The following is a 24,947-nucleotide window of genomic DNA, read 5'->3' as shown; positions in this document are numbered from 1 at the left end:
GTATTTTTGTTCAGTCCCTTTTAAAATTAACTTTGAGCTTATAATCACTTGTCATGCTTTGTATCCCTGATAACACTATCCATTCCATCACCATCTTTACTGAAACACATAAACAACTTACATCTGTGAGCATTTAGCAATTACTCATCCAAGCTTGTCAGTTATATGGGCCCGTTTCATCAGAGCTCACCACTTTCCTCCCATGATTAAAAAATAAGTTATTCAAATACATGCATTTATTATTAAATGATCTCAGTCTTCACCAGAAGTTATTATCATGGGCTGGATTAAAAAAAAAGAAAATAAAATTAAGACTGGCAAGCCTAGTTATTTAATTTTTGTTTTGACAGCCACCAGTTTTAGTTTCTTTTATGAAACAATGAATATCAAACAGATATATAAGGAAAAACATTAAAATTATGCTGATTATAGGACTTTACTGTTATCTGAATAAATTTATGGAAATAAAGAGAACAATAAAAAACTTAACAGCAGAATTAAAAGCAAGGGTGGTGTTGAAAAAATCCAAGCCCAACCCCTAAGACTTTGAGTCAACATGAGTTGGAGGTTGGACTGGTGCACAGACAGCTAGAGAATGCAGCAGCTCAAAAGAAAGTTACTGATTTACTGTATGTATTCTGAGTTAACTCCTTTTGGATATCAAGCATAATGAGTTACTCCCTCATACCTCAATGCTGCATTTCAGTTGGCATTCAAGTAGTCTCTGAGATACATCTTTTTCAACTATTTTTTCCCTGCATTGAGAACATACAGATCACATGCTCCCAACTAAATTTCTAAAGAAACAAACTGTAAAAAATATATTATGACATTCTGCTTCTATAGAAAACCAAGTCACAAAAATCTGAAATCTACTCTATCAATTGACTCAAAATAGTAATACAATTTTAGTATCAATTACAGCTGCTGGAAAGTCAAAAGAACATTCAAAAAACCCCCAATGAATCAACAACCAAACCAAGGCTTTTTTTCTCTTAAAGTATTTAGTTACATGTTTGAAGTAGGATTATTTCAGAATTTACATTGAAACATTGACACCAAACCAAGAGTTGGGAGTACAACATTGAAATAGCTTCTGAAACTGAAGGTTGCATTTAAAAGTAGTAGCAAAGGCAAACCAATGTTGTGGTCAATTAACAGTACAGTATTTGAACAAAATAAAATCTATCTCCTCTCCTCACATTATAGACACCATTTTTTTCTCCTCAACCACATTGTAAACAATGTTTTTATATATTACATATATTTTATATAGTATAGATGTAACATTATTTAGTATTACATATAAATATCAAATATTTTAGAGTAAGATTTCTTGGAAGTTACCTATAGATGCAAAGAAAATGATGGCAAGAAAGTCACGTATTGGTTCAATACAGCACATAATCTCCTCAGTAACCATGTGACCCTGAGAAGAGATCAGAGCTCCAGCTAAGAAGCATCCCAGCTCCATTGAAACATCCAACAGCTCTGTGATCTGTTAAGGAATAACAGAGAATCTACTGCTGAGTGACTTTATATACCATTTCACAATGAAACTATAAAACTTTACATTATACCAAATGCAGGAAATTACAATGGCTTTATGCAAATTCAACAACAAACAGAATACAGTGTACGTATTTCAATGTTCTGCAGCATTGTATTTATACAGAAGACTCCTAAATCTAGTTTCTCCCTTTATGTTACCTCCTTTCCCACAAAAACTAAAATCAATTTCTTAATCTACACTGCAATGCTTTGTATGACCCTTAAGGACTGCATCTGATCTCACAAGTCAGAGAGAGACTATGACAGCTTTGAAGTCAGGATTACATAATGCATTGAGGCCGTGAAATAAAGCAGTAACTACAAGGTATTTTCTAGCTGTCAAACAAGAAGGAAGAAATGAAAATCCAAGCTTATATTTGGGAGAAGATTCTTAATCTAGCAGAAGACCCTGGAATTAATTACATTTTATTATTATAAATTTGGTTCAAATGTGCCTGTGTGCTTCACTGAACAGGGATTCATTTAAGGGTGTAAAGTGAACTACTGAAATGAAGCTCAATGACTGCTTGAAAGAATTCAGATTGCTTCATTCTTTTTTAATATTTTAATGTAGTACTAGAAAAAGAGATGAAACACATGTAAAGAGACTAAACAAAACACAAAGCAACTGCTTAAGGCAATGCTTGGAATACAAAAAAAAGCTAACTGCACTTCTAATGTATGGTATAGTATAAAGCATGTTTTAAAATAATTACTTCAAAATCATGCAGCTGCAGATGGTCATCTTGCTGAGATAGGAAAATGTTATTAATATTAATAGAACATTTAAAACCAACTACTTATTTTTATTCTAATTTAGATTAAGCAAGAATACACTGTAGTACATTTAGGGACACCATCCATCCTATCTTGAACAGTGTTTTACTGTACGATATTAAACAAAAATTCAGGCAATGTGAAACTCATGGAGGAGTGCAAAAGACATAATACACAAGTCTCCACACTGTGCATAAAATGCCACCTAAAAATAACCCCAAGACCTTTGCATACTGAGGTAAGAAAAATGTCTGAATGCTCATCACAGAACTGCATTTGTGATAGCACTAATTTATTGCAAGATGTTTAATGTAAGAAATTGGTTCTGTAAACTAATATAATTGACTGCTGATCATGCGAAGCAAACAAGCTAATGTTATTCTCATTTAACAGAAAGAATTTCAGTGCTTTTTAGAACAATTCAAAGTTGCAAGAGGGAAGAGGGCAATATATATACATGAAAGACTTTAAAATCACCAGGAGATGAATAAAATTAAGGAAACAGTTATGAATAGGAAACATTTATGTTATTCTCAATCATACATTAGTTGTTTTAAAAGTCACAGTCTCTTGTGGATGATTAAGATCCAATATAGCCTATTCAAATCAAATTGGAATTATTTTTACTACTAAGCTACAATCTTCTCACACTTAAGTGCTATCAGCTGTAACAGACCTCCACATCAAAACTTTTATAGCTAATATTTTAAACATTCCCTTGGACAGGATTAGATTACCATAAAGGAGGAGATGCAGCATATCTTGTACCAGAATTGCATGATACTGCACTGTTGTGAGAATCACTCTTAAAGGAAGGAGCAATTTGAGCATGAAAGAAACATGTTTGTTCAAAAAGCATCAGACATAACCAGAGCAAACTGCACATCTAACAGTGAATTTGGTCCCACAGCATAAAAACTGAATTACATTCCTTCAGTTTATGGCAAACCAAGAATGAGCTCAAGGGCCTAGTAAAAAAAATAGGCAAGTTTTACTATTTCTTGTCTAGTCTCTGGGTACTACACAACTTCAGCTCTACAAAATCCATAGGTCTCTCTATATACAGGAAAGTGTAAAGTGTATCAGAGAGCAAGAAAAGGACCAAGAGTTACATCATCTTCATCTACTCTCGTCTCTCCTCCAATTTAATCTTCAGATTTACAGAATCAACTAGGTTGGAAAAGACCTCTGAGATCATCGAGTCCAACCTTTCATATGTACCTTTATACAGAAATTCCTTTTGCAATTCCCACCCTGGTTGCCAGTTGTCCCACAGTATCACCTACAAGTGGACACATTTCCTCAGCTAAAAGTGTAGCATCAGGGTTTGTTATATATAATGTATGGGCACACACGTACTGGAGAGGACTTGCTTTACTGGCAACAAGGCATTTGCAGCAGAGTTTTTTACATCAGCAAAACTTGGGAAGTATTGAGCATTTAGTATTCCCTCTCTGCTTGCATCACTTCTAATGTTCAGCTTTCACCAAACAGGGCTTTAGCCATTACTAATCCCTGGGCTTTGCACTGTCCTCTTCTCAACTCTTACATTACAGAAACCTTTTTCAGTCAAAATGACATGAAAAATTTTGTCAATTCATATGTTTTTCACAACTTAGTTTTCAATTGTATTCTAGCATCCCATTTTACTCCAATTCAGAAAGGACTGCTTTGCTTTCACTACAATATTGGATTTTTATGTTCGAATGTTCTATCACATCAATAAATAAAGAAATAAACATTACTGCTATAACATGTTCTGGGCAAATCTCAACCATCTGTTCAGGAGTTGTTTTGCTTATATTCTCTAATGATGTCTATCTTATTGCTACTCTTTAATCATCACAGAAGCTTACTGAATATGGTAAACCAGTAAAATTAAATAAAATTTTGGTGGAAACAAAGGTATTAGAACTTCAGTCTTTAGTAACTTAAATCTGCTCAAGAGTAAAGAAGTGAATTTTAATCTTGCATTTCAAGAAAGTGAAGCTGTAATGGAAACTGAAACAATTTTAAGTGAACCTTGTAAACGGTCTATCTCAACGGTATTTTATGAAATAATTAACTAAAATATTTGAGATTACAGTTCTTCCTTAATCTTCTTTTAATTGATAGAAAAGAGTTCATAAGCAGGTTATAAGCCACTGAGAAGTACTTCAGGCAGCAAAGAATGATATTCCAATTAGTAATTATATCCACGAGACACTGCAGAAAAACCTCATACATTTTCCTATGTAAAGTACTGCAATAACATCACTGCTTTTTCTTTTCAGTATATAAAGCAAACTGGCAATTTGCCTCCACCTGCTGCCACCATCCCAGGTCAACCATCAGGCAGTAAAACTAGAAGCCACTTTTCCCCCATGTGTAGGCACAATCCTATAGAAATGTAAATGTAACTGCTGTCCTTCTTGTCAAGTAAAGTTTTATGTTTTTCCATTCCCCTTATAACATTACAGAATTTCAGTTTTTAAAAGCAATAAAACTGACTACTGTTGTCCTGCACGTTTCCAGCACTTCATTATCAGGACAATGTTTAAAACAATCTTTCTTGTAATGTTTCCATACACATAGAATATGAAAAAGCAACACTACACCAGTGAATGCTCAAGCTGACATATACTTCAGCTCATCGTGGTAAATATCTTGATTTACAACTATCAGTTAGCCATTTCCACTGATCCTGAATGGTCATGTTTAAAACCTTTAGTTAGATTTGTTCCTTATGTTGCAATTTAGGAGAACAGTTCACCAATTAAAGCAAATAAGCAAACAATCAAATCACTATCTGCATAACTCAAAGCTTGAAAAGGAGCTGCTGAAAGTATAATAATGATCTACTGAACCTTTGTTACTGAAGACAAGGTACATGATTCAAAGACGAACAACTTTGTCACGGTGTCATCTAAACTATTACAGGATTGGCACTTGACACAATCCCCACCTCCCAGCCCTGATCTGCCTAACTAGTTGAAGGATAAAAGGGAGAGGAAGTACAATCAAATAATTGTATTTTAATAATTAAATAATTATATAAATGATTATATATATATAATAATTAAATAATTGAGAATACTGGGAACAGAAAGGGTATCTAAAGCTCCAAGTCTTCCTAAAATATCTGCAGGTATAACAAGTTGCAGTGTTATCCAAATGACTCAAGTTCAGAAATGCTCAGAAGTCACAACCACACTCAAAGCTTCTCAACTGACATGATACTCCTTGTATGAAAACTGCTTACTCGCACTGCAGTATAGGAACCTCTTCTGTCTCATCTTCCCTCCTGTTCTCCCATACAGAATTTGCCCTTATCAGCAGGGAAATGGTAATTCTTGTTTAATTAATCATCTGAGATTTTTCAAACATGGGAACCAAGCAAAATAGATCAAGTTTATATATAATGAGCATTACACGTGCTGTGTTACTCATTAATCCAAATACAGAATAATCTTAGCTGGATCCCAGAATCCCAACTGAAGCCAACACTGAAGCATGTAATAAGTAACTATAAGCATGAGACAGGAACACCATATCATCCCTAGACACTTTTTTTGTGCATTGGAAAGGATGACTACTGCAGAGTAACTCACAATGCTAGACAGTGAGTTAAATTATTTTATTTAAAAATGTATCTTAAATTTTCTAAATGGAATCACAGAGCTGTCTTTGGTTAAGGACACTAAAATAGGCACTCTCTTATTGCTCCTCTGCAGATTCAAAAGCTCTTTTAGAACTTTCTATACCAGTACAGAAAATTTTGTGTTTGCAGATTAATTATACAACCTCCTTCAATATTTAGGCTTGGCATTCCAAGGAGAAAGATCTTTGCAGAATCCATGACAGTTTAACTGTTTTCCTACCTGGCACCCAAAAACCCTAATTTAACCTTTCCAAAGATACATAACATTTTTTTCAGCTTAGACTGCAGTCACTTATCCTGTTTGTATTCCTAACAAAGTACAGCAGCTATACCAATTAAGATTGGTTTTCCAGAAGATTTGTTTGTTCACCTATTCAACTCAACAACCAAGCACTTTTTTACTTTATTTTTTTTTTTAAGTTTGTGTGTTCAAAAGATAACTTGTACCATTACTATAATGAATCTATAAGTGTCAGTGAATATCAAGCATCTCAACTGGTTCACTGATGTTACCTGCAGTATTCCTTTTTACCATTCTCTTTGATGAATTATTCATCAACTTTAAAAAAAAAGAAATCTGAAAATGCTGAAGAAGCCTTCTGGGCTTGCAGTATAAATCCAACAAACTCAAACATATTCTCCCCCCCGATCTTTGTGTACACATATGTATTGTGAAAAGTCACATAGACAAACTCCTTTTATATTTGAAATGCAATTTGGGTACAAGAAGCCAGATTTTATGTAGGCCATGGTTTTAATTAAAGTAAAATTGCTTCTAGATAGCATAATATTTTATACAACTTCAGTGGTTTCTTTGCTGTTTTTTAATAAAGTTGTTCTACAAGTGTAATGTTTGTTAGAACGTAAAAATGAGAAACCAGTTTTGTTTCTTCTCTCATTAGAGGACATATTTAAAAAATAAATTGCTGTTTAGAGCAATGGTTTTTAAAATTATCCAATAGAAGTCACTAACTAAAGCTGTGGTCTCACTAACTAGCTTCTTCTTAAACTTCTTCCTGAAGAAGGTCAGCTTTTCCTGTTAGACTGTAGTAACTAAGCAAACAGAAAACAGGCACAGGAACTTTTTGGCTTAATTATTCTCAGGGGACGTAACAATCTGTACATTCAGGATAATGGAGTGTTAAACCCACAATGTTATCAAGCAACTGTCACATTCTGCTCTTCCAGCAGTATAGTTTTTCAGAAAGCTGAAATGTGAGATAGAAACAAAAAAGGAGAATGCATGGGAAAATGAAACATACCCAGTAGCGTTAATCAAAATCTAGAAACCTTAAGGCATTTCTCTACTTTCTTAACTTTATCCCAAAATGTGTCTCTCACACAAAAAGAAAATTATTTTATTATAAAAACAATGTTGAGAATTTGCTATTAAGAAGAAACTTGAGAGCAAATGTTAAAAATGTCATTATCAGCATCTCAAAACCCATCCTGAATTATTTTCAAATGCATGAAGTAGCCCACAATTAAAACTCGGATCATGATTCCTAAACTGGCTCTATTAAAAGCTAACAGCAAAATTTCAGCTGATTCACATTCAAATTGTATCTGTTCTTACTCATTTGTGCTATAACGCAGGAATCATCTGCACATTTGGGGGTAGTTTTAAAACAATTTAAAACCAAATAATTACAGAGGCATGTGTATATGCAATAACACTAAGAGTGATGGCTTTTGTGATACTGACGAAGTAAACTACCACATGTATAAAAATGTTTTATCAATTTCAAGGATTACCGTTAACATAAGGAAGGTGAACGCAGTTATTCCTAGAATGAGAATTTCTTTATTCCCTTTGCTTTCTGTGTGCAACTTGCGGTAATATGGTCCTATGAGATAAGTCTTTATAACAAGACATAGAAGAAAAACAGCAGCCAGAGAAAACAGAATTTGGCCAATCAATATCAGTATTCTCAGAATTTCCTTGAAAACGCTGGAAGAGAAGAACAAACAGAAAGTTTCTTTCAAGGGCTCTCATACTTCCCAACCAGGTTCCCCATAAATGAAAATACCCAATTCCATAAATGCTCAAAACTGAGTAGCTACAGGAAGGTATTTAGATATATCAGTAAACAAGATTAAGACTAAATCTGCCGAGTGCCCAGAAACCTCTTTAAAATTTACTTCCATGTTGATTTGATTTTCACTGACTGATCTTCAAGGCAAGCCATTAGGCACAATAATACTATCACTTAGTCTTTGACAAAAACATGCCCTGCAGGAATAAAGAAAGTGAAGAAATTAACATTTCTTTTTACAGTAAAAAACTTTCACTAAAAATTTTAATTACCACACAGGACTAAAGCAGCTACAGCAAAGAGATTATTTTCATACAACTGGTTTTTTATGACTACTACAGGTTTCTGCTTCACAACAAGTAGGAACAGTAAAGGAAATCTCACTGAACAGAGGGCCTATTTTCCATGGAATTGAAGTTAAATGTGGTTCTTTCAAAGTCATATTGGCGATCTACATACTAATTGCAAGGGGCAGGGAGAAAATCCATACAATGATTTTTTTTTTTACCTGGAATATGTGCTCACTCCTGCTTGAATAAGTGTAGGCATGACAGCTATAAATAAACCAAGCTGCACATCCTGCATCACCAACATGCCAAGCAGTACGCTGCTGTAGTCAATATCCCCTGTACATCAGCAAAGTGGTCATGGAAACAGTCATCAGAAACTATGAATGCTTGCAAACACTCAGAAATCTAGAAAAGGCTTAATCAAATGGAAGCCCAATATAGCTCTTAATGGGCTGAAGGTCATTCAAAGCAGTCTAAGGACTTTTTTTCCTCCACTAATAGGTAAATTAAAATGTACCTATAAAGACATATTAAAATAAAAACAAAATATTCATATGAAACATCTGTTACACAACAAAAACATAGACTTTGCTTAGCAGTTAAGTTACTAGTTACACATTTAGTGAAATTCCTCTACTGAGAGTATAGACTTTATTCTGAAGACACACATTCAAGCCAGCATGTGTAAAATATACACCTTTGATTCTGGCATTAGAATGAATATTCTAGAGGGTGAGGAGCACTCTAACACAATTTGTATGAGGGAGATTTGGAAGAAAGCATGATGTCAAAACTTTCAAAAGGAAAAAACTTTGACGTATTTGAGAAGCTAGAAATATGGCCCTTGAAGGTCCTTATTTGAAGAGCTGTTAGCTATGAAAGACCATCCGAACTGGTTTCTGTTTCCTGAAGAAGGATGTGAATTTTTTTAATTAACCTTTCTGTTCTGACATGTAGCAGCGGGCTAATCCGGTAACCTCTGAAAAAGTTAAAGGATTCCAGACATTCAGTAAAGTCAGTTCTCAATGGAGAGCACTGGTTGTGTACTACACTGTCTTTGCCCAAAAAGGACTGGCTATGTACAAATCAAGTATACTTCCTAGCAAGAATACACACAACAATGGCCAGTGTTAAACAAGGATGATTGTTTGTAACCAGGCTTAAGAGCAGGTTTTGTTTTGGTTTTTTAACTAGCTTCTCTTATATTACAAAGTCAACTTCTTTCAAATTTTATTAGATACTATAATAGTCTATATTTAAAGTCATATTTACCTTCTTTATCTCCTCGAACACTACCTGCAAGAAATCTGGACACCAGTGGTGTGCTTGACAAAGACAAACAAGTAGAAATGAAGACGCTCTGTGTTGGTCTAATTTGGAGCAAGTGCCCCCATAGTAAACCAAAGGCAATCATCAGAACTGTCATGTAGCAGGGTCCTTGCAAAGATATTTTCCATACCTTGGGAAGAAAACAAGTTCTTGTGACACTTTTCTCGCTGCTAACGTTTTTCATTGTAAACAAGCAGTTAAGGATGTGTGGTTTGGGGCTGGAGTACTGGGGCACAGAGTAATGGCCTGTCACACCAGATCAGCTAAAACTCCCAACTTATTCCACTGAGTAGATATTCCACCCCAAAAAGACTCCCTTCCAGAAAACAGGTGAATTTCCCAAAGCTCATGGACAAATTAAGGGCCAAATGGTCCAGTATGGGCTGAAATACATTAAAATTATCAAATGGAAGACCCGTTACGTGATGTGATTCTAAGATGCAGAAAAAATGGGTGTGGCAAAGGCAGTCACCAATACCCATAACCTGCTCCAAACTAGTGCACAAGCAATTCTGAAGCAGTAATTTACTGCAGTTTAGGATCCCTCGAATTACTGATTTTTATCTTGTACATTAGATGGACTAGAAATAGCAGATTAAGCTAAATGGTCATAAATTGTAACATACTTCAATTAAATCTTTTCTAGTATCATAAACTCACAACCATCAATTTAGGAACAGATCACACAGTGCAATCCTTTGCATATATAATACAGTTTTTCACATACTTGTAGCGATGCTTTCCATTATTAAAATTCTAGCTGGTTTATTACTTTCTTTTTTTCAATTAAGACCAAAAGAAACTTGTAGTTTTTGCAGAATTCTGATGGCCACATCCTTTAATATTCCTCTGTTAACACACTTGCTCAATCAGTTTATTATCCAATAGAATACATATTATCAATTCAGTATGCAGTATTTAAACTTCCAGATTTTTTTATAACAGGAATGGTAAACATCACTGACACTCCATAACAGCAACTGCACATTTCTGCATGTTAAAATAAGCAGAGATGGACTGTCAAACTGTGAGAGATTTTTATTGTAATCAAACTGTTTCACTAAAATAGGGAGTAAATGTACGGTTTTTTGAGACACTGAATAAATAATGCATTCTGTTCTTTCCAAAGTGCAGAAGCAAATGTCACATTTGTCTTTTCAAAAATGCAGAAAGCTACACCACTGTATTGTAAAGAAAGTGTAAAAATCTAAAATATAACTGAAATATGCAGTTTCAGTAATTAGCAATTAAATCCATTAATGCAGAAATATAAAAAATACCTTTCTTAATCTTTCAGGAGAAAATTCCAGGCCAACTAGAAAGAGAGTGAAGAACACACCAAACTCTCCTAATGTCTCCACCTGTACAATAGACTTAGGGGGGGGGAAAAAAAATTTAAAAAAAAAATATCAGTGCACAGCAGTAGACTTATAACACAAAATTTTAAGTACACTACAAAACAAATTGATTCTGTTTCCACAGGTAGTTCACTTGGTGCTCATATGACTTCAGAAGTTCCCAGAGCACCTCTGGAGTACATTTTTCCCATCACCTGGCTGATACTAGGCGATAATTTGGTGGGAAAGTGCTGGTTACCCAACATGTGCACTGATCTTGATAAGTGTCAAGGAACACATCTGATCCAAGTAGATTGGCTGGCAAGCTGCAGATTGAGATGGACACTGAACTCTCAGTGGAAGCCTGCAACAAGTGTCAGTGAACTACCAACCTTTGGGATAACCACAGGCACAGAGGTGAAGAAGGCAGAGAGCTTTGTCAATGGTCAGACTGGGAAGTTTCCTTAAGAGTAAGCTTACTTGCTGGTTGAAAAAAAATAGGTTATGTTTTATACATGTACTATTAAGTCTCCAAGGCTTGCATTCCAGAAGCTACTTCTTGCTAGTTATTGGTCTATTGGTGTAATCTTTCTGTGAGACTGTGGTTGCTATTCTGTTCTCCATCCTTCAGGCTCCACACATCCATCTCTCAGACCAGCACAATTACCAGCCTTTGTGCTACAGTGAGAAGGATCCAACAGCAAGAAGAGTGGCTGTATTCCTCATCACAACAGAAAAATGGGGATACCCCTAGCTGGTAGCTGGTGTACCCTCAGGGTTCAGGTCTCAGGCCAGTTCTGTTCAATAGATACATATATACATCAGTGATCAGAATGGAGATGAACATACCACTCAAAAGTTTGCTAGTGGTAACAGACCGGGAGGTGCTTTTGACTTTCTTTCTTTGAGGGACAAGATGCCTTGCAGAGGGATGTAGATACACATTGGAGCATTAGGTGATGATTAATGGGAGGAAATTATTTAACCATTCAAAATGCTGGATTCTGATCCACCTAGGATGGGGTAATGCCAGTCACAAGCATGGACTAGAGAGGAGTGGCTGAAGAGCAGCCCTGCAGAAGGGGATCTGGGGGTGCTGGTGGGCAGCAGGCTCAGTGTGAGTCAGCAGAGAGCTCTGGCAGCCCAGAGGGCAAACCCTGTCCTGGGGTGCATCAAAGAGAGCATCACCAGCCACTCAAAATTATCCTGCTGTATTCAGTGTTGAACGGCCTCAGGCCTCACAGGCCTCACCTGGGACACTGTGCAGTTCTGGGCCCCACTGCGGAAGGAAGATATGAAGGTTCTTGAATGAATCCAGAAGAGGGCAAAGCTGATGGAAGGCTGGAAGGAATGCCCTGTGAGGAACAGCTAAGGACTCTGGGTTTGCCTAGCTTGGAGAAAAGCAGGATGAGAGACAACCTCATCATTCTCTACAGCTTCCTGAAAAAGTAAAGTGGAGTGGGAGGTGCTGAGCTCTTCTCACTGGTATGCACTGACAGGATGAGTGGGAATTGTTCAAAGCTGCCCCAGGAGAGGTTCAGACTGGACATTAAGAAGCATTTCTTTACTGAGATGGTGGTCAAACCCTGGAAGAGGCTTCCTAAAGAGCTGATTGATGCCTCAAGCTTGTTAGTGTTTAAGAGGCATTTGGACAACGCCCTTAAAAATATGCTTTAACTTTTGGTCAGCCCTGAAGTGTTCAGGAAGTTGACTGAAATAGTCTATTCTATTTTAAAAATCTAGTATTTCTTTTCTATGTATATACAAGCCAGAGTAGAAGAAAACAAGGTTTATCATCAATTAATGTGTATCTTTTCTACCAGATTAGAATATGCCTGCCTTCTCAGTTCCTCAGACATTCAACTGTTTTAGGAAATGGAGAACAGACCAAACACAAGAGACCCAGTCAACATGAGTATTATCCTAGTGAATAATGTTTAATCACAGGTGCACAAGAAAAAGGCAAGTCACTTAAACTGTCCTAAAGAAACTTCTCTCATATCTCTTCTGACCACATCGTCTCCTTCAATGTAAGTATCTTGAAAATTTGTTGTTTGGTCTCTTTCTCATGCCAGGCTTGCTGAATTGTTTCTCAGTCTAAGTGGTCAAACTTTCCAGACATTCTCAACTCAGAAATTATGTATAACACAGAGGCTGAGATTATTTAATTTCTTCCAATACAAGATCAACAAAATCCTACAATTTCTACTAATCCCTACTTTTGAGCTCAACAATCATTTTCAACAGAAGCCCATGTAGGAGCAGATGTTGCAAAGACAGTAAGTTCCAAGTGGTTTCATGGATATCAATGCAGCAGACACATGCAACTTAAGCAGACATTACCATGCAGCCCTAGCACGTGTTCTGTTTTGCCTGCTGGCTAAACAATCTGTTAATGCACACCAGAGCACTAATCAAAACATGTCCAGCCAACCACAGCTCACGGTTTCGCAGGAGCCAGTAATCAGGGTACATGTGATGGAGCTAAAAAGGTTCAAAAGACTTCAGGAATGTGGGCAGGGTACTTACTGGGAAAGGAATAGGGGGACTAGGGTGGATGAAAGCACTACAGAGGTACAAAACAACTGTCTAGAAAGCCAAGCTATGTTCTTTGGGAACTATTTGTTTTAAATGCTTCCTCCACTGTCAACGCTGACTTTTTGCAAGTTTCTGTATATTTCATGTAATTTAAATAATTTGGCTCCCAATTGTGATGCTTTATGATTAAAATCAAACAGAAAGAAAGAAAAAAAAAAAGAACGTTACATAAAACTTCCACAACAAACAACCTCCAGTTTTCACTTTTAACACTTGTCATAATTTTACAGGAGGAAAAAGGATTGGAAACAAAATGATTCAAAGACATCATATTTGAAGCCCTCCTCTTGTAAAGGTTCAGGTTTGGGGATATCTTTTTTTTAAATACATTTGAGGTGTATTCTTTTAAAACTACTTTTAAAGATTTCAACAAATTAAAACAGTCATGAAGTAACTTGCACACTTACCTTGATACTATTTAGTCCTGAGGGTCCTAGGAGTACTCCACAGATGATATATCCAAACATGGTTGGCAATCCTATTGTTGTGCACAGCCAGCCACACGGCAAAGACAACATTCCTATTGTCACAATATCCTAAATGCATAAGATTTACAAAGGCATTAATATAAAGGACACATAAATTTGGGATGAAATTGAAGACTATTGTCTTTCAAAAGATAAATAGAACTGTAAAATTAAATGTAGATTATTTCCTGTGAAAAGGAAACAAAACTTTTGTAAATTAACCTCAGTGCTGTTGCAGGTGTAAGCACATCAGTTTTTCAGATGAAGCAGATGAGGTATTGACCTTAAATAACTGGGGGACTATAAATCAATTTATAGATATTTTAAATATATTATAGAAAATAGGCAAATTCCTGGGTGGAATGACATTTGCATTAAAACAAGATGGTGAAACATAACTGTTTTAGGTTTTATAACTAAAACAAAAATCCCAATCCAGTTATTCTGTATGAAGTATGAATACAATCAAAACTCTATCATGTCTATGTAATTTCTAGTATCCCTTTTTTCATCATCAGACCAGGTAAATTCTCTCTACTGGCAATATGCAAGTGGCTTATTAAGCACAGCAATAGCTTTAACACCTTGTAGTCTGAGAGAAGGGACAGTACCCCAAAGGTGCAACAAGAGAAACCGAATAAAAACAGAGAGGATTCAGGTGGCATCATGATCAGTGTTGTGAACACACGGCTGAATCACCATACATGGAGGAGTCATGAACACTGGGATAACTTCAGAGAGACAAATTCTGAAACTATACTCACTCCAACCAAGTAGAACTGACATGCAAACTAGTGGGACTAAATTTAAAAGCAAATGACAAAAATGTCTCTAAAATTATTACCTTTATGAAATGATGATCAGCACGAGGAATGGTTGAATCTCTGGGTTTAGTAAGGATATATTGATTATTCTGAGAATCAATAAGCATACTAAGACCTAAGTCATCTTCTACTTCTCTTTTTGAAGCATTTCTTTTGGAGTTGGCTTCATCTTCTTCTACCCTTAAAACTGCTTCAAAGTTTACACCTCTTACCTTTAAGAAAACAAATAATCAAAGAAACAAAAAAGGGGAATCACTCAAGCATATCATAAAAAGGGAAAGACTATTTAGCTGTGCTTGAAGTTTCTACAGAACTTGTTGACACCAACTAAAAATACTGCAAGTTTTTTCTCTAAAAATATTTCACTCTCTTTATCAAAACTTGATGTCTTTAAAAGCAGCATTTTATTACTTTGAACAAAATCAATCAGAGATTACAAAGTGATATTCAGTTCACAATAATCTGAACTAAAGACAAAATTCTAAATCAATAAAAGGTCACTATCCTGTAAATTTGAAGGAGAGATTATAAGAACTGTTTCTACCTAGTTATTTTCAGGATTTTATTTCTCAGAACTGCAATTTACAAGCACAGGTTGTAGTGCAATTTTTTTTTTTTTTTCACTTTTGCCTGCTACACTTCACTATTTGGCTATATTTTAAGAGAAGCTTGTGTATCTTTTTCAGAATATTGATTACTGTATTAAAGTTCTCTATCCCAAAATCCCACTGTTCAAGTTTAAAATGATGTTCCTCGCAATGATGGAGAAGCACACAGTCCTCCAGGCTGCACTTAATGATTGCTCTTCTCTCGCGGATGGAGCTACAAGCAGAAGAGCAGGGAGCTGCGGGCAGGAGAAGGCTGCGCTGGCGTTGGGCAGGGCCCAGGTGCAGAGGCGGCTCCGGCTCGGGCAGGGCCGTTCTTCCCGGCGGGACAGGAGAGGGCGCTCCCGCCGGCCCCGCCCGGCCCGGCCCGCCCGCTGCCAGGTGCGGCTGCCCCGGCACAGCCGCGAAATAAAAAAGCTGCTTTCGCTTTCTCTCTATACGAGCGCAGCTACAAAAAAAACCCAAAAAAACCCCCAACAAACAAAAACCACCACCAACAAAACCAAACAAGCAAAAAACAAAACCAAAAAACAACACACAGCTTGACGCTCTCTGCTACAGAGAAACTGTTTTTTGCCTCCTCAGCAGAGCTCAAGAGCTATGCTCACCTCAGGAGTCAACGTGGAAATAACAAAAAACTCCCAAATAAACTGTAACCTGTGTTTATACGAACAAGGCAAATTTAGGGAGTCTATTTGAGGATGGCAAAATGAAACACTAGAATAAAGTGACATATTCCTGGCTCCAGAGACACATAGCCTTACCTGAAGGATACTGTCCCATCATGCAACATAAAAACAAATATCAGTGCGGGTAGGCCAAGGTACAACACAGAAGTCAGACATGGAAGAAAGTAACATCAACACATTTCACATCTTTCCTTTGAACAATATATCTTTTTGCAGACTGTGAAAACCAACTGCAAGGATTCTTGCTCTCCCGTAACTTTCTCAGGAAAATTAAAAAGTAGAGTCAACACTTAACATGGTGACTCCATATCCTGCCAAGTCCAACATCATGATCCCCACCACCACAGAGATGTCATATCTCTCAGGGGTTGTATCACTGAGATGTACTGCACCTGTCCATGTCAAAGCGGCAGCTGCAGGGAGGACTTTCAAATCAAAACCACAGAAATCACTAGCAAAAATGAGCAATTACTCCTGTTTGCTCACTCTTTAACAATCACTAAAACCCTAACAACTATGTAACACAAGAGAAACACACAGTGTAAACACCAACTATAAATAAATGCACTCCAATGAAATGACTGAATCTAAAGCATCACTTACAGATTTGTTGTCATCAAAGGCATGCTCTTCTATTTCCTCTTCCAATCTATCAGCTGCCTTTCTGACATCTTCCAGAATTTCATCAAGCATCGACAAGCTTTTGTTTTGGTGCTGCATATTCTTAAGGGCTTCAACCTGGTGTTTTTCTGCTGCTAGGAGTTCAACATATTCCATTTCTTCCTGTTGAATTTTATAACACACAGATAAAGTCTTGTCAGGCCTCTGAGCAGAAAAAAATTTGACATAAATGTGTGCTTCTTTTGACACAAAACACTTTACCAGTGGAATAACAAAAGCAATATAGACATCATGAAGATATTTAAAAATTGCTTTCTCTTCTGCCAATTTTCATTGCATAAGTGGGCATGAAAAACAACAACCAATCAAAATATCCACCAACTGCCTTTCCTATTACATTACACAGTAGACCTGACCCAAGGTTTGATCCAGAAAATACAAAACACAAAAATACAAGAAAGGATTTACTTTGAGAAACTCTAGGAAACATTTCAGAGCCAAATAAAGGTCAGAACTCAGTGCTTTTGAAAGGAAGCATAATACCTTGAAAGCATAGCTATACTATCTACAACAAACAAACAAGTTTGACATAAAGCACAATGAATCTTAACTTCATAAGCCCTTCTATAAACATAGGAAGAGGTCCGTTTATGGTTTTCAAAAATTACAGTAACTTTGGAAACAGGAAGAGAAAAAGAGCTGGGGACGAGATGAGCAGCCAATCACTCTAGCCAAGCTTCCTGTTCATGTTTCCCAAAAAGCATTTTTCCTATCAGAATTAAAACATGTGACTTTTCCCCCTATTTCAGTCTGGGCCTCTTATCAACTTGCACTGACAACTTCTGAAATTACTAGGTTTCTGAAGCAAAAAGAGAAAATATGTTAATATGGTTTGATATGGTGTGAAAATATTTCAGTAAGTTCCCTGATAAAGTTATGATGTTTCATTTTTCTTTGGATGTTTCAGGTTCTAAAAGAGAACTAAAAAGCTTAATTTATTCACAACAGGGCCTAACACCTTTTACATAGTTACCACGACAGTAACCAAACAGAATACTTTGTGTATTGACAGAGAACAACTTGATCCTTTGGGAGAAAAAAAGATTCTTTCCTTTACAAGTCTGTATTCTGAGAATACTTGGATGAGAGAGACCCTTCTTCTGCTCTTTCAGAGAGCCAGTATTATTAAAAAGCAGGGAAAAAGGGGAAAAAAAAAATGCGAGCAATCTATAGGTCTTGACTGAACTCCCAGAAAATACAGGTTTCTGTCTCCAGATGCCCTGCCACTCCCAGTTAGAAATCAGAGAACATAGGTCTCCCATAGGTTGTTTTATCTGCCTACCCTCCATAGTTATCTTCAATAACCTGAGCTTATAAAATGGTACTAAACACCTCTGCTTAAATAACTGGCGTGTCTCCTCCTCCACACATTTGCAGATGGACATTTTTTCCCCTTGGAACCTGCAAGAACATGCACAAAATTTAATCAATTCCTTGATGCCAAGACAAGAATATGTTCAGTACAACCAGTAACTGTAACGAACCCTTTTAAAATCCTGACAGTCAGATGAATGCCTCTGATTGTGATGAAACCACAGTGCTGGTGTCTGTTGGTGTTTAGAACTATCATAGTTACACCCTCATGGTGAAAGTTACCCAGATCCCAAAATAACTGGAGCTGGGAAGAATCTAACTATTAATGTGTTTGGCTCAATGTCAACAACTGGTTCTTATGCAACACGTAAGTAGGAGACACAGTCACTCTCATAGAGCCTCAAGGAAAAACATTTCCTATCTGTTGCTCTCTGCTAGCAGACATTGCTTGAAAGATATAAAAAACAGCCCCCATATGAGCTGCAGATTCTCTGTTAATTCAGCAACAACTTAGAACACAAGATGAAATTGGTAACAGTTAGATTGTTTCTCCTCAAAAATGGAAGAGGCTTTGGGTGCAAGGAGCCCATTTCAGTCCTTTCTGTTGGCCAAGACAAACAGGCTGAACAGAGCTAGACGCAAACCACATAAAAAATAATTCTCTAATTTCAAAGAAGTTAACTTTCCCTGAATAGCAAGGTAGAAAAGCATTGAAAAAATCAGAGTTTAGCTGCACGTTCCTTCAATTAACGGAGATAAAGGGTTTTGTCATCTATTAAAGTGGCATCTGTTTCCATCAAGAGACAAGTGTGACAGCAGTAGACTGGGACAACCACAGGCAGTGGTGTCCATAAAAAGCACAGGTTAATTCAAACAACCTGCTACATGCTACGCAGAAGTGCATCACGGTACAGTGTTCTGCAACTCAGGCTGGGACTGGAGACACTTGATCACAAGGTACATACCAAGCAACCTCTTAAGCAAAGTAATACAGATAAGGATTGTGCACTTAACAGGAGCACCTAAAAACGCATGAGCAAAATGAAGTAAGATTAAGTAAGACTTTGGGGCAATGCTGATTCAGAATGCAGTGTTGCTGTTGCTCTCTGCTATTTAATCAGAGATGACAAAAGCACACACAAGAAGAGGTTGCACCTTTGCCATACTTGTAATTTATTTTTTCCACTCATGTCTGATTAGAAGGCATCCAAGAAATTAGAAGCTAATTAAAAAGTAGGTAAGATGTGACTGCTTTTTCCTGAAATTCCAAACAGGATCCTGGAGCAAAAGAAGGCAGAAGCCATCTTCAGTGCTTCTTTCTTACTTTCCCCTGCTCCACACTGTGAACGATTCCATTACATCTTTCCACAGCAGCAGAACCATCAAGAAATGCATCAGACATACATACATATCCCAGCACTAATGACTTCCAAACACTTCAACTCGACAGAAATAAAATTAAGGGAAGAGTCCAGCGCCCTCTACAGTTAACTGTATTTTCCATTCACTCACTGTTTGAAAAATAGATGTTCTATGTATATATGTACCAACAAAATAATCATTACAGTGAAAAATGAAACTGGGACAAAGTTGGACCTAAAGTGTGTCTTACAAAGTAAGAACAAGTCCAAAACAAATGTATCCCATGCAATTTTCATCTTTTTGGCATGCATTTTTCCATATCCTTTGCTTCCCTTTATACAATAATTAAAAGGTTAGAACCACAAATACTGTTTAAATAATCACATGCATGGCATAAAAGGGAAGGTGCAAAAATTGCTCACTCAAGTAAATATTTTGATATTACAAAAAAAGCCTGCTCAATCCACTTCTGCAAAAGTAAACTTTCAACAGGACACACCCATAAAACACATCTCTGTACACAAGGGCCTCCTTCTAGGAGAAGCAGTATTCTCAAGTTCAAGGATAAGTTAGTTCATTATTTTATAGTAACATTACCAAGAATTAGGTAAATGGGAAAGAAGGTTCTGGACAGCCTCACTGCTGCTATTTCACAGACTGAGTAAGAAAAAAGGTGGAAAACCAAGTGAAGCTCATGACAATTTCTATGACATTTCTATGCAGCAGAGGCTGCCACTACCATAAAGTATCAATATACAGGTCATATAAAGCAGTTTATTGGAATACATCTAGAACCAAATTACTCTCTATTCAAATTTGTTGTAATTCAGTCTTCATTTCCACTGTACAGAGTCACTCCATTCTGCTAAGTTTACATCCTAACTTCTACTTCCATCAGCCTATCCTGGCACAATTCAATGAACACCTTTCCTGCACATAATTTCTGTCTTCACCTGTCAAGATCTGCAAATTTCTTATCACAATTGCCCTTCAGAGACTCTCACAATTCAAATGCTAAATGCCAACTACATTTTTGTTCCTTCTCCCACTCCCTTGTGCATGGGCAGCCTCTTCTTTTGGAAGACAGAAAACAAAGAAAATTCTTAATATATTCCTTCAGTAGTTGAGGGGTAGAGAAAGGAAAAGAACAATTTAAATACCAAATACATTAAATTACATTTTCTCTCAATGGAAGACTTTCAGTACACAATCTGAGCACTACCCAGTCCAGAAGACAGTGGCAGATTGTGCTCAACCTAATGGGACATGGGAACTCAAACTTCCCATGAAGTATTTGTGTTCAACTGTTACTCAGTTGTGTTTTTTCTTGGCAAATTTTTCAGCTGACTCTTTCTTGGAAGCACTGCTTTTCAAACCTGCACTTCTTAGGCTAGGAGTGCAATAATGAGCTTAAAAATCTAGTCACCTACAGTTTAGCATGTTGATTTTATCCATATCTATACAAACACAGAAATGAAAGGCAGCAACTTGTTCTAACTGTGGACTTCAGCTGAAAATTTCTCATTTAAAATAGAAAAAACAGGATATTTTCAAACAGTATTTCATCATTTGATGGCATTATTTTCACTCAGCTAATGCCACTGGCTTGTCCAGTGCAAGCATGCTGTGTGCACTGATTCACTCTTCTTATTCCCCTCCCTTTAACATTATATTTGCCATAGGTCATGATGAAGCTTAGCTTTGTGATAAGAACTATTGACTGCTAGTAAGCTTTAAGCTCTACGCTACTTGTAAATTTACTATTGAAAACAAATACTTCATTAAACAGTAAATATTACAAGTTTGATGTAGATACTCTTTTTTATTAAAACAGACTGAAACTGTACCATAGGAAAGTTAAAATCATAAGTAGGATATGAATCCTCTAGTAACAAACATGGGGAAACCAACCTTAATTGCAGCTTCTCTCAAGGCCTCCAGTCTCTGTCTACTGCTTTCTTTCATATTTACCACATCTTTGTAATCACCCTGTAGAGCTCTCTGGAGGCCATGGATTGCCTGAAATACTGAGTTTTCACTTTCATTTAGCTCCTTTTGGAAAATTTCGAAGGTGTGCACCTGAAAAAGTTTCTCTTCATCAGACAGTCCTGCATCCTTCTCAACTGCTCTTATAGCATTTTTTAGTTTGTTGAGAACAACATTCTTTTGGCGAAGAAGACCAGACAATTTTCTGCAGCTCTCCAACACCCACTGCTTCCTCTGAGTGATAACAGCTCCTTTCCCACGGTGCAGCTTTATTGCATGCTTCACTACATCTTCACGTTCTGCAGGGTTTGCTAAGGGGCCACAAGGCAGCGAAACCAACGTCCACAGGGAAATAAATCCAGTCGCCTTCATTCTTCACTGTGTATTGCTCTTGGGAGAAACTGATAATCCACAGCTGCTCAAAGCTTTCTGCTACATGGTTTCTCCATCTCCAGTATGCACACCAGGCTGCAAGACATTACCAATCAGTTATCAAAAATGGTAATGTTGGGCCATTAGATCAAACAAACGTAGAAAATAAATACAAGACTGCCTCCTGCACCACAAGCTTTAACAGAATACATACAGTCTTCTTCACCCAACATTTAAGAAAACCAAGAAATAGCCTGAGGTTACTGATAGATTGTTTTCCCCTTGACTATTTCCTAGATAACATCTTGTTTTAAAAGCAGTGACTGGAAAGCTTAGTCACTTCACATGGTACTCATCTGCACTTCTCACATGAAAGAAAAGCCTTTAAAAATACCAGGCCATGATGTCATAGGCTGCATTTCAACCCAGCACTAGAACTCATTATTCTTAGCTATACGTAAATCTCCTGTCTCTTCTCAAACCTATCCTAAAACATTGTACCATAATCATTTGTTATTTATAAAGTCTCCGAAGAATTAACAAACTCAACTACACACATTCAACAAAACAGAATAATAAAAAAATTATTTGAATCAGATTACATTATAAATCATAACTGTGGAAGAAAGAACAGCAAAACTTCTTGGACTTCTGAGTGCTACTAGTTTGGATCAAAGACCTCCTTCACCTGAAAGGCTGCAGGCCTAGAGGTACTTTGCTTCAAAACCTATTAGGGATGTTCAAGATTTTAAAGTAAATTTTAAAAACACTAAATCAATTAATTCATAGGTTAATTTCTCAGCAACTACTTGAAGATCTATACTTAAACTGCTATATTTAATTTTAACACCAAACAGGACAGAATTTAAAAGCTAATTTCCTCCACTCAGAACCTAGAAGGAACTACTGACATTATTGCACAAAATACCTATATTTTCTTTTTAAAAAATCCAAACAAAAACTCTCAAAAAAACCCCAGCCCTTATACCACAAAGTTACACATAAGAATATACAAAATTCTGTATATGGCATTTTAAAAACTCACATCTCACAGAACATGTTAATATGTCATCAAAACAGCAGGCATTTCCCTAAAAGCTTAGTTACAGTCTTGATCATTGGGCCAGCAGCCTTAATCAGGAACCAACACATGGCCAGCCATCTGGAAGCAGTCTGCCTAAGAGAGAATCTTTCTACAAGGCAGTAGCAGTCACAATCCCAGATATCCAAGACAGACATCAATACACAGAACGAGCTCTGGTCTAGTAGTAGATGTCCCTGGCCACAGCAGAGGGGTTGGAGCCATTGGTCATTACAATCCCTTCCAACCCAGGCCATTCTGTGATTCCGTGGCAAGGAAATATGGCAAGCATAGTCATGCACTACCTTCATTTTTTAAATGCCCTCCCATCTCTGTTTCAGAGAAAAATGAGACAATCTGTCTATGGGTTGGTTTATTTCTTTTTTCAATGCATGAAATGCAAGCCAAAGTATTTAGTTACCAATAGTTGGCTGTGGATTAGGGTTTAACAACACAAAGAGCTAAAATACTTAAAATTTAGAACTGAAAGTGCAATCAAAGTAGCAAAAGCATATCACATCAGTCTAATGTCTATAAAACAATAAAATAAAAAAATCAGTCTAATGTCAATAAAATAATAAAGTACAAACATTTCACAACTTTGATAAAGCTGTGGGGCTTACTACTTTAAGGAATTGGGAAAATAACCATCTCCACCACCTGGAAAAGTTCTAGAGTGAAATTAAAGGAAATACTTCTTCATATATATATAATGCTCTTCCTGTTTAGTAGGCTTGGGGCAGGGATTTTGCTAAGTATGTATTACAACCTATTTCTGCAAGAAAGAGGAAGAAGAAAACATCCATTGTATATTCAAGGCGAATAGAAAAGTACTGTATGTCTTATATGGTACACCAAACCACATAACTAAACTTTGAGCAGAGATTTACACCAGCTAAGTTCACTCACTGTTGGGCCATGCAAACTTCGCACTGTGGTTCACACATGGGACAGTTTTGTTTCAGGGCTTTTTACTTGGCTGGCAAAAACTGTTTAGAGGAGCGACACCTGGAGCAGTGCTCAAAAGCTCTTAAAGGAATAACGATATCACGTACCAAAATAAATGATGTGATGCTGAGCGCAAAAAAAACAAACCCCCTCCCAAAAACAACAATTAAAAAAACCCAAACAAACAAACAAAAAAAACCAAAAAACCACTCCTCTCCATTCGCAGCCAGTAAGTATCAAATCGGAGGGAACTACTGTTGTTTGGAGTCCTTATTTAAGTAGCATTTACTTCCTGCTGGATTGCAGCTCATCTTCCCCCTTTTTCCTTCTGAACACGACACTGTAGCACCAAATTTCATCAAGCTCGTAATATCGGACCCTGCCTCCAGACCCCTCTTGCGAGTCCTTCCACATCTGTGGGTTCTCCAGTCGCCCCCTTTCCCAATCCCACTGCTCCCCAGGAGCCGCAGGGCAGCCGGGCCGTGCCCGCCCGGCACCTCCGCCCCGGTGCGGTCCCACCTGAGCGCCATGGCAGCTCCCGTCCGCTCCCTGCGGCAGGCCGGGCGGACGGCGGGGCACAAGGGGACAACAGAAGGAGGTAAGTGGAGCGCGGGGGCCACCGGCCCGGCTCCCCCCTCCCTCATTGCGGCGGAGTGACGGGGGAAAAGAGGCGGCCGCCCCGCCCGGCGCTCTCGGCAGCGACGCTCACCTGAGGGACGGAGGAAGGCCCGCAGCGGCGGGGAGGGAAGGGCGAGATCTCAGGGCGGCGAGCCGGGGTGTAAGTGGGCGGCGGCCCCTGGCCGAGGGCACGGAGCAGCCCCGTCCTTGCGGCCGCCCCTCGCCCCGCGCCGGTGCCCGAGCGCCGGGGCGGCGCCTTGGAGCGCAGCCGGGCGGGACCCGCGCTCCGAGCGCCGCCTCGCGGCGGGAAACGTCACGGCGGCTTCTCGCCGCACGCCGGGAGTTGTAGTCGGAGCCGCGGCCCCGCAGCTGCCCCAGCGCCGCGGCCGCCGCCGCCGCTCACCCCGGCAGCGCTGCGGGCTCCGCACTCCCGCGACCCCGC

The 24,947-nt window shown here is 37.9% G+C and overlaps 1 protein-coding gene across 8 annotated transcripts in view; it reads right to left on the bottom strand.

Moving 5' to 3' along the window:
• The window catches only part of SLC9D1 (solute carrier family 9 member D1), a 33,880-nt gene extending 9,013 nt beyond the window's left edge, over positions 1-24,867 (bottom strand). For 4 of the 8 annotated variants that reach the window (XR_015284263.1, XR_015284264.1, XM_086880250.1 and 1 more), the window contains exons 1-10: positions 24,597-24,867; positions 21,412-21,954; positions 16,747-16,926; positions 14,870-15,061; positions 13,966-14,094; positions 10,904-10,996; positions 9,567-9,753; positions 8,513-8,630; positions 7,724-7,919; positions 1,348-1,498 (exon numbers count right to left, since the gene is read on the bottom strand). Coding sequence is in view for 2 of the 8 variants with exons in the window: in XM_086880250.1 (XP_086736376.1) it covers positions 1,348-1,498; positions 7,724-7,919; positions 8,513-8,630; positions 9,567-9,753; positions 10,904-10,996; positions 13,966-14,094; positions 14,870-15,061; positions 16,747-16,926; positions 21,412-21,858 (1,693 nt within the window). In the remaining 6 variants the exon portion in view is untranslated. Of the gene's footprint in view, positions 1-121; positions 283-688; positions 756-1,347; positions 1,499-7,723; positions 7,920-8,512; positions 8,631-9,566; positions 9,754-10,903; positions 10,997-13,965; positions 14,095-14,869; positions 15,062-16,746; positions 16,927-21,411; positions 21,955-24,596 lie in introns of all 8 variants that reach the window. The other 4 variants (XR_015284265.1, XR_015284267.1, XR_015284266.1 and 1 more) reach the window with 2 other exon arrangements.
• Positions 24,868-24,947: the final 80 nt, after the last annotated feature.

This window comes from Cyanistes caeruleus, chromosome 3, assembly GCF_971803275.1.
Source record: "Cyanistes caeruleus chromosome 3, bCyaCae1.hap1.1, whole genome shotgun sequence".
Lineage (NCBI taxonomy): Eukaryota > Metazoa > Chordata > Aves > Passeriformes > Paridae > Cyanistes > Cyanistes caeruleus.
The sequence above is the reverse complement of the archived record's forward strand: the minus strand, read 5'-3'. Positions and strand labels throughout refer to the sequence as shown.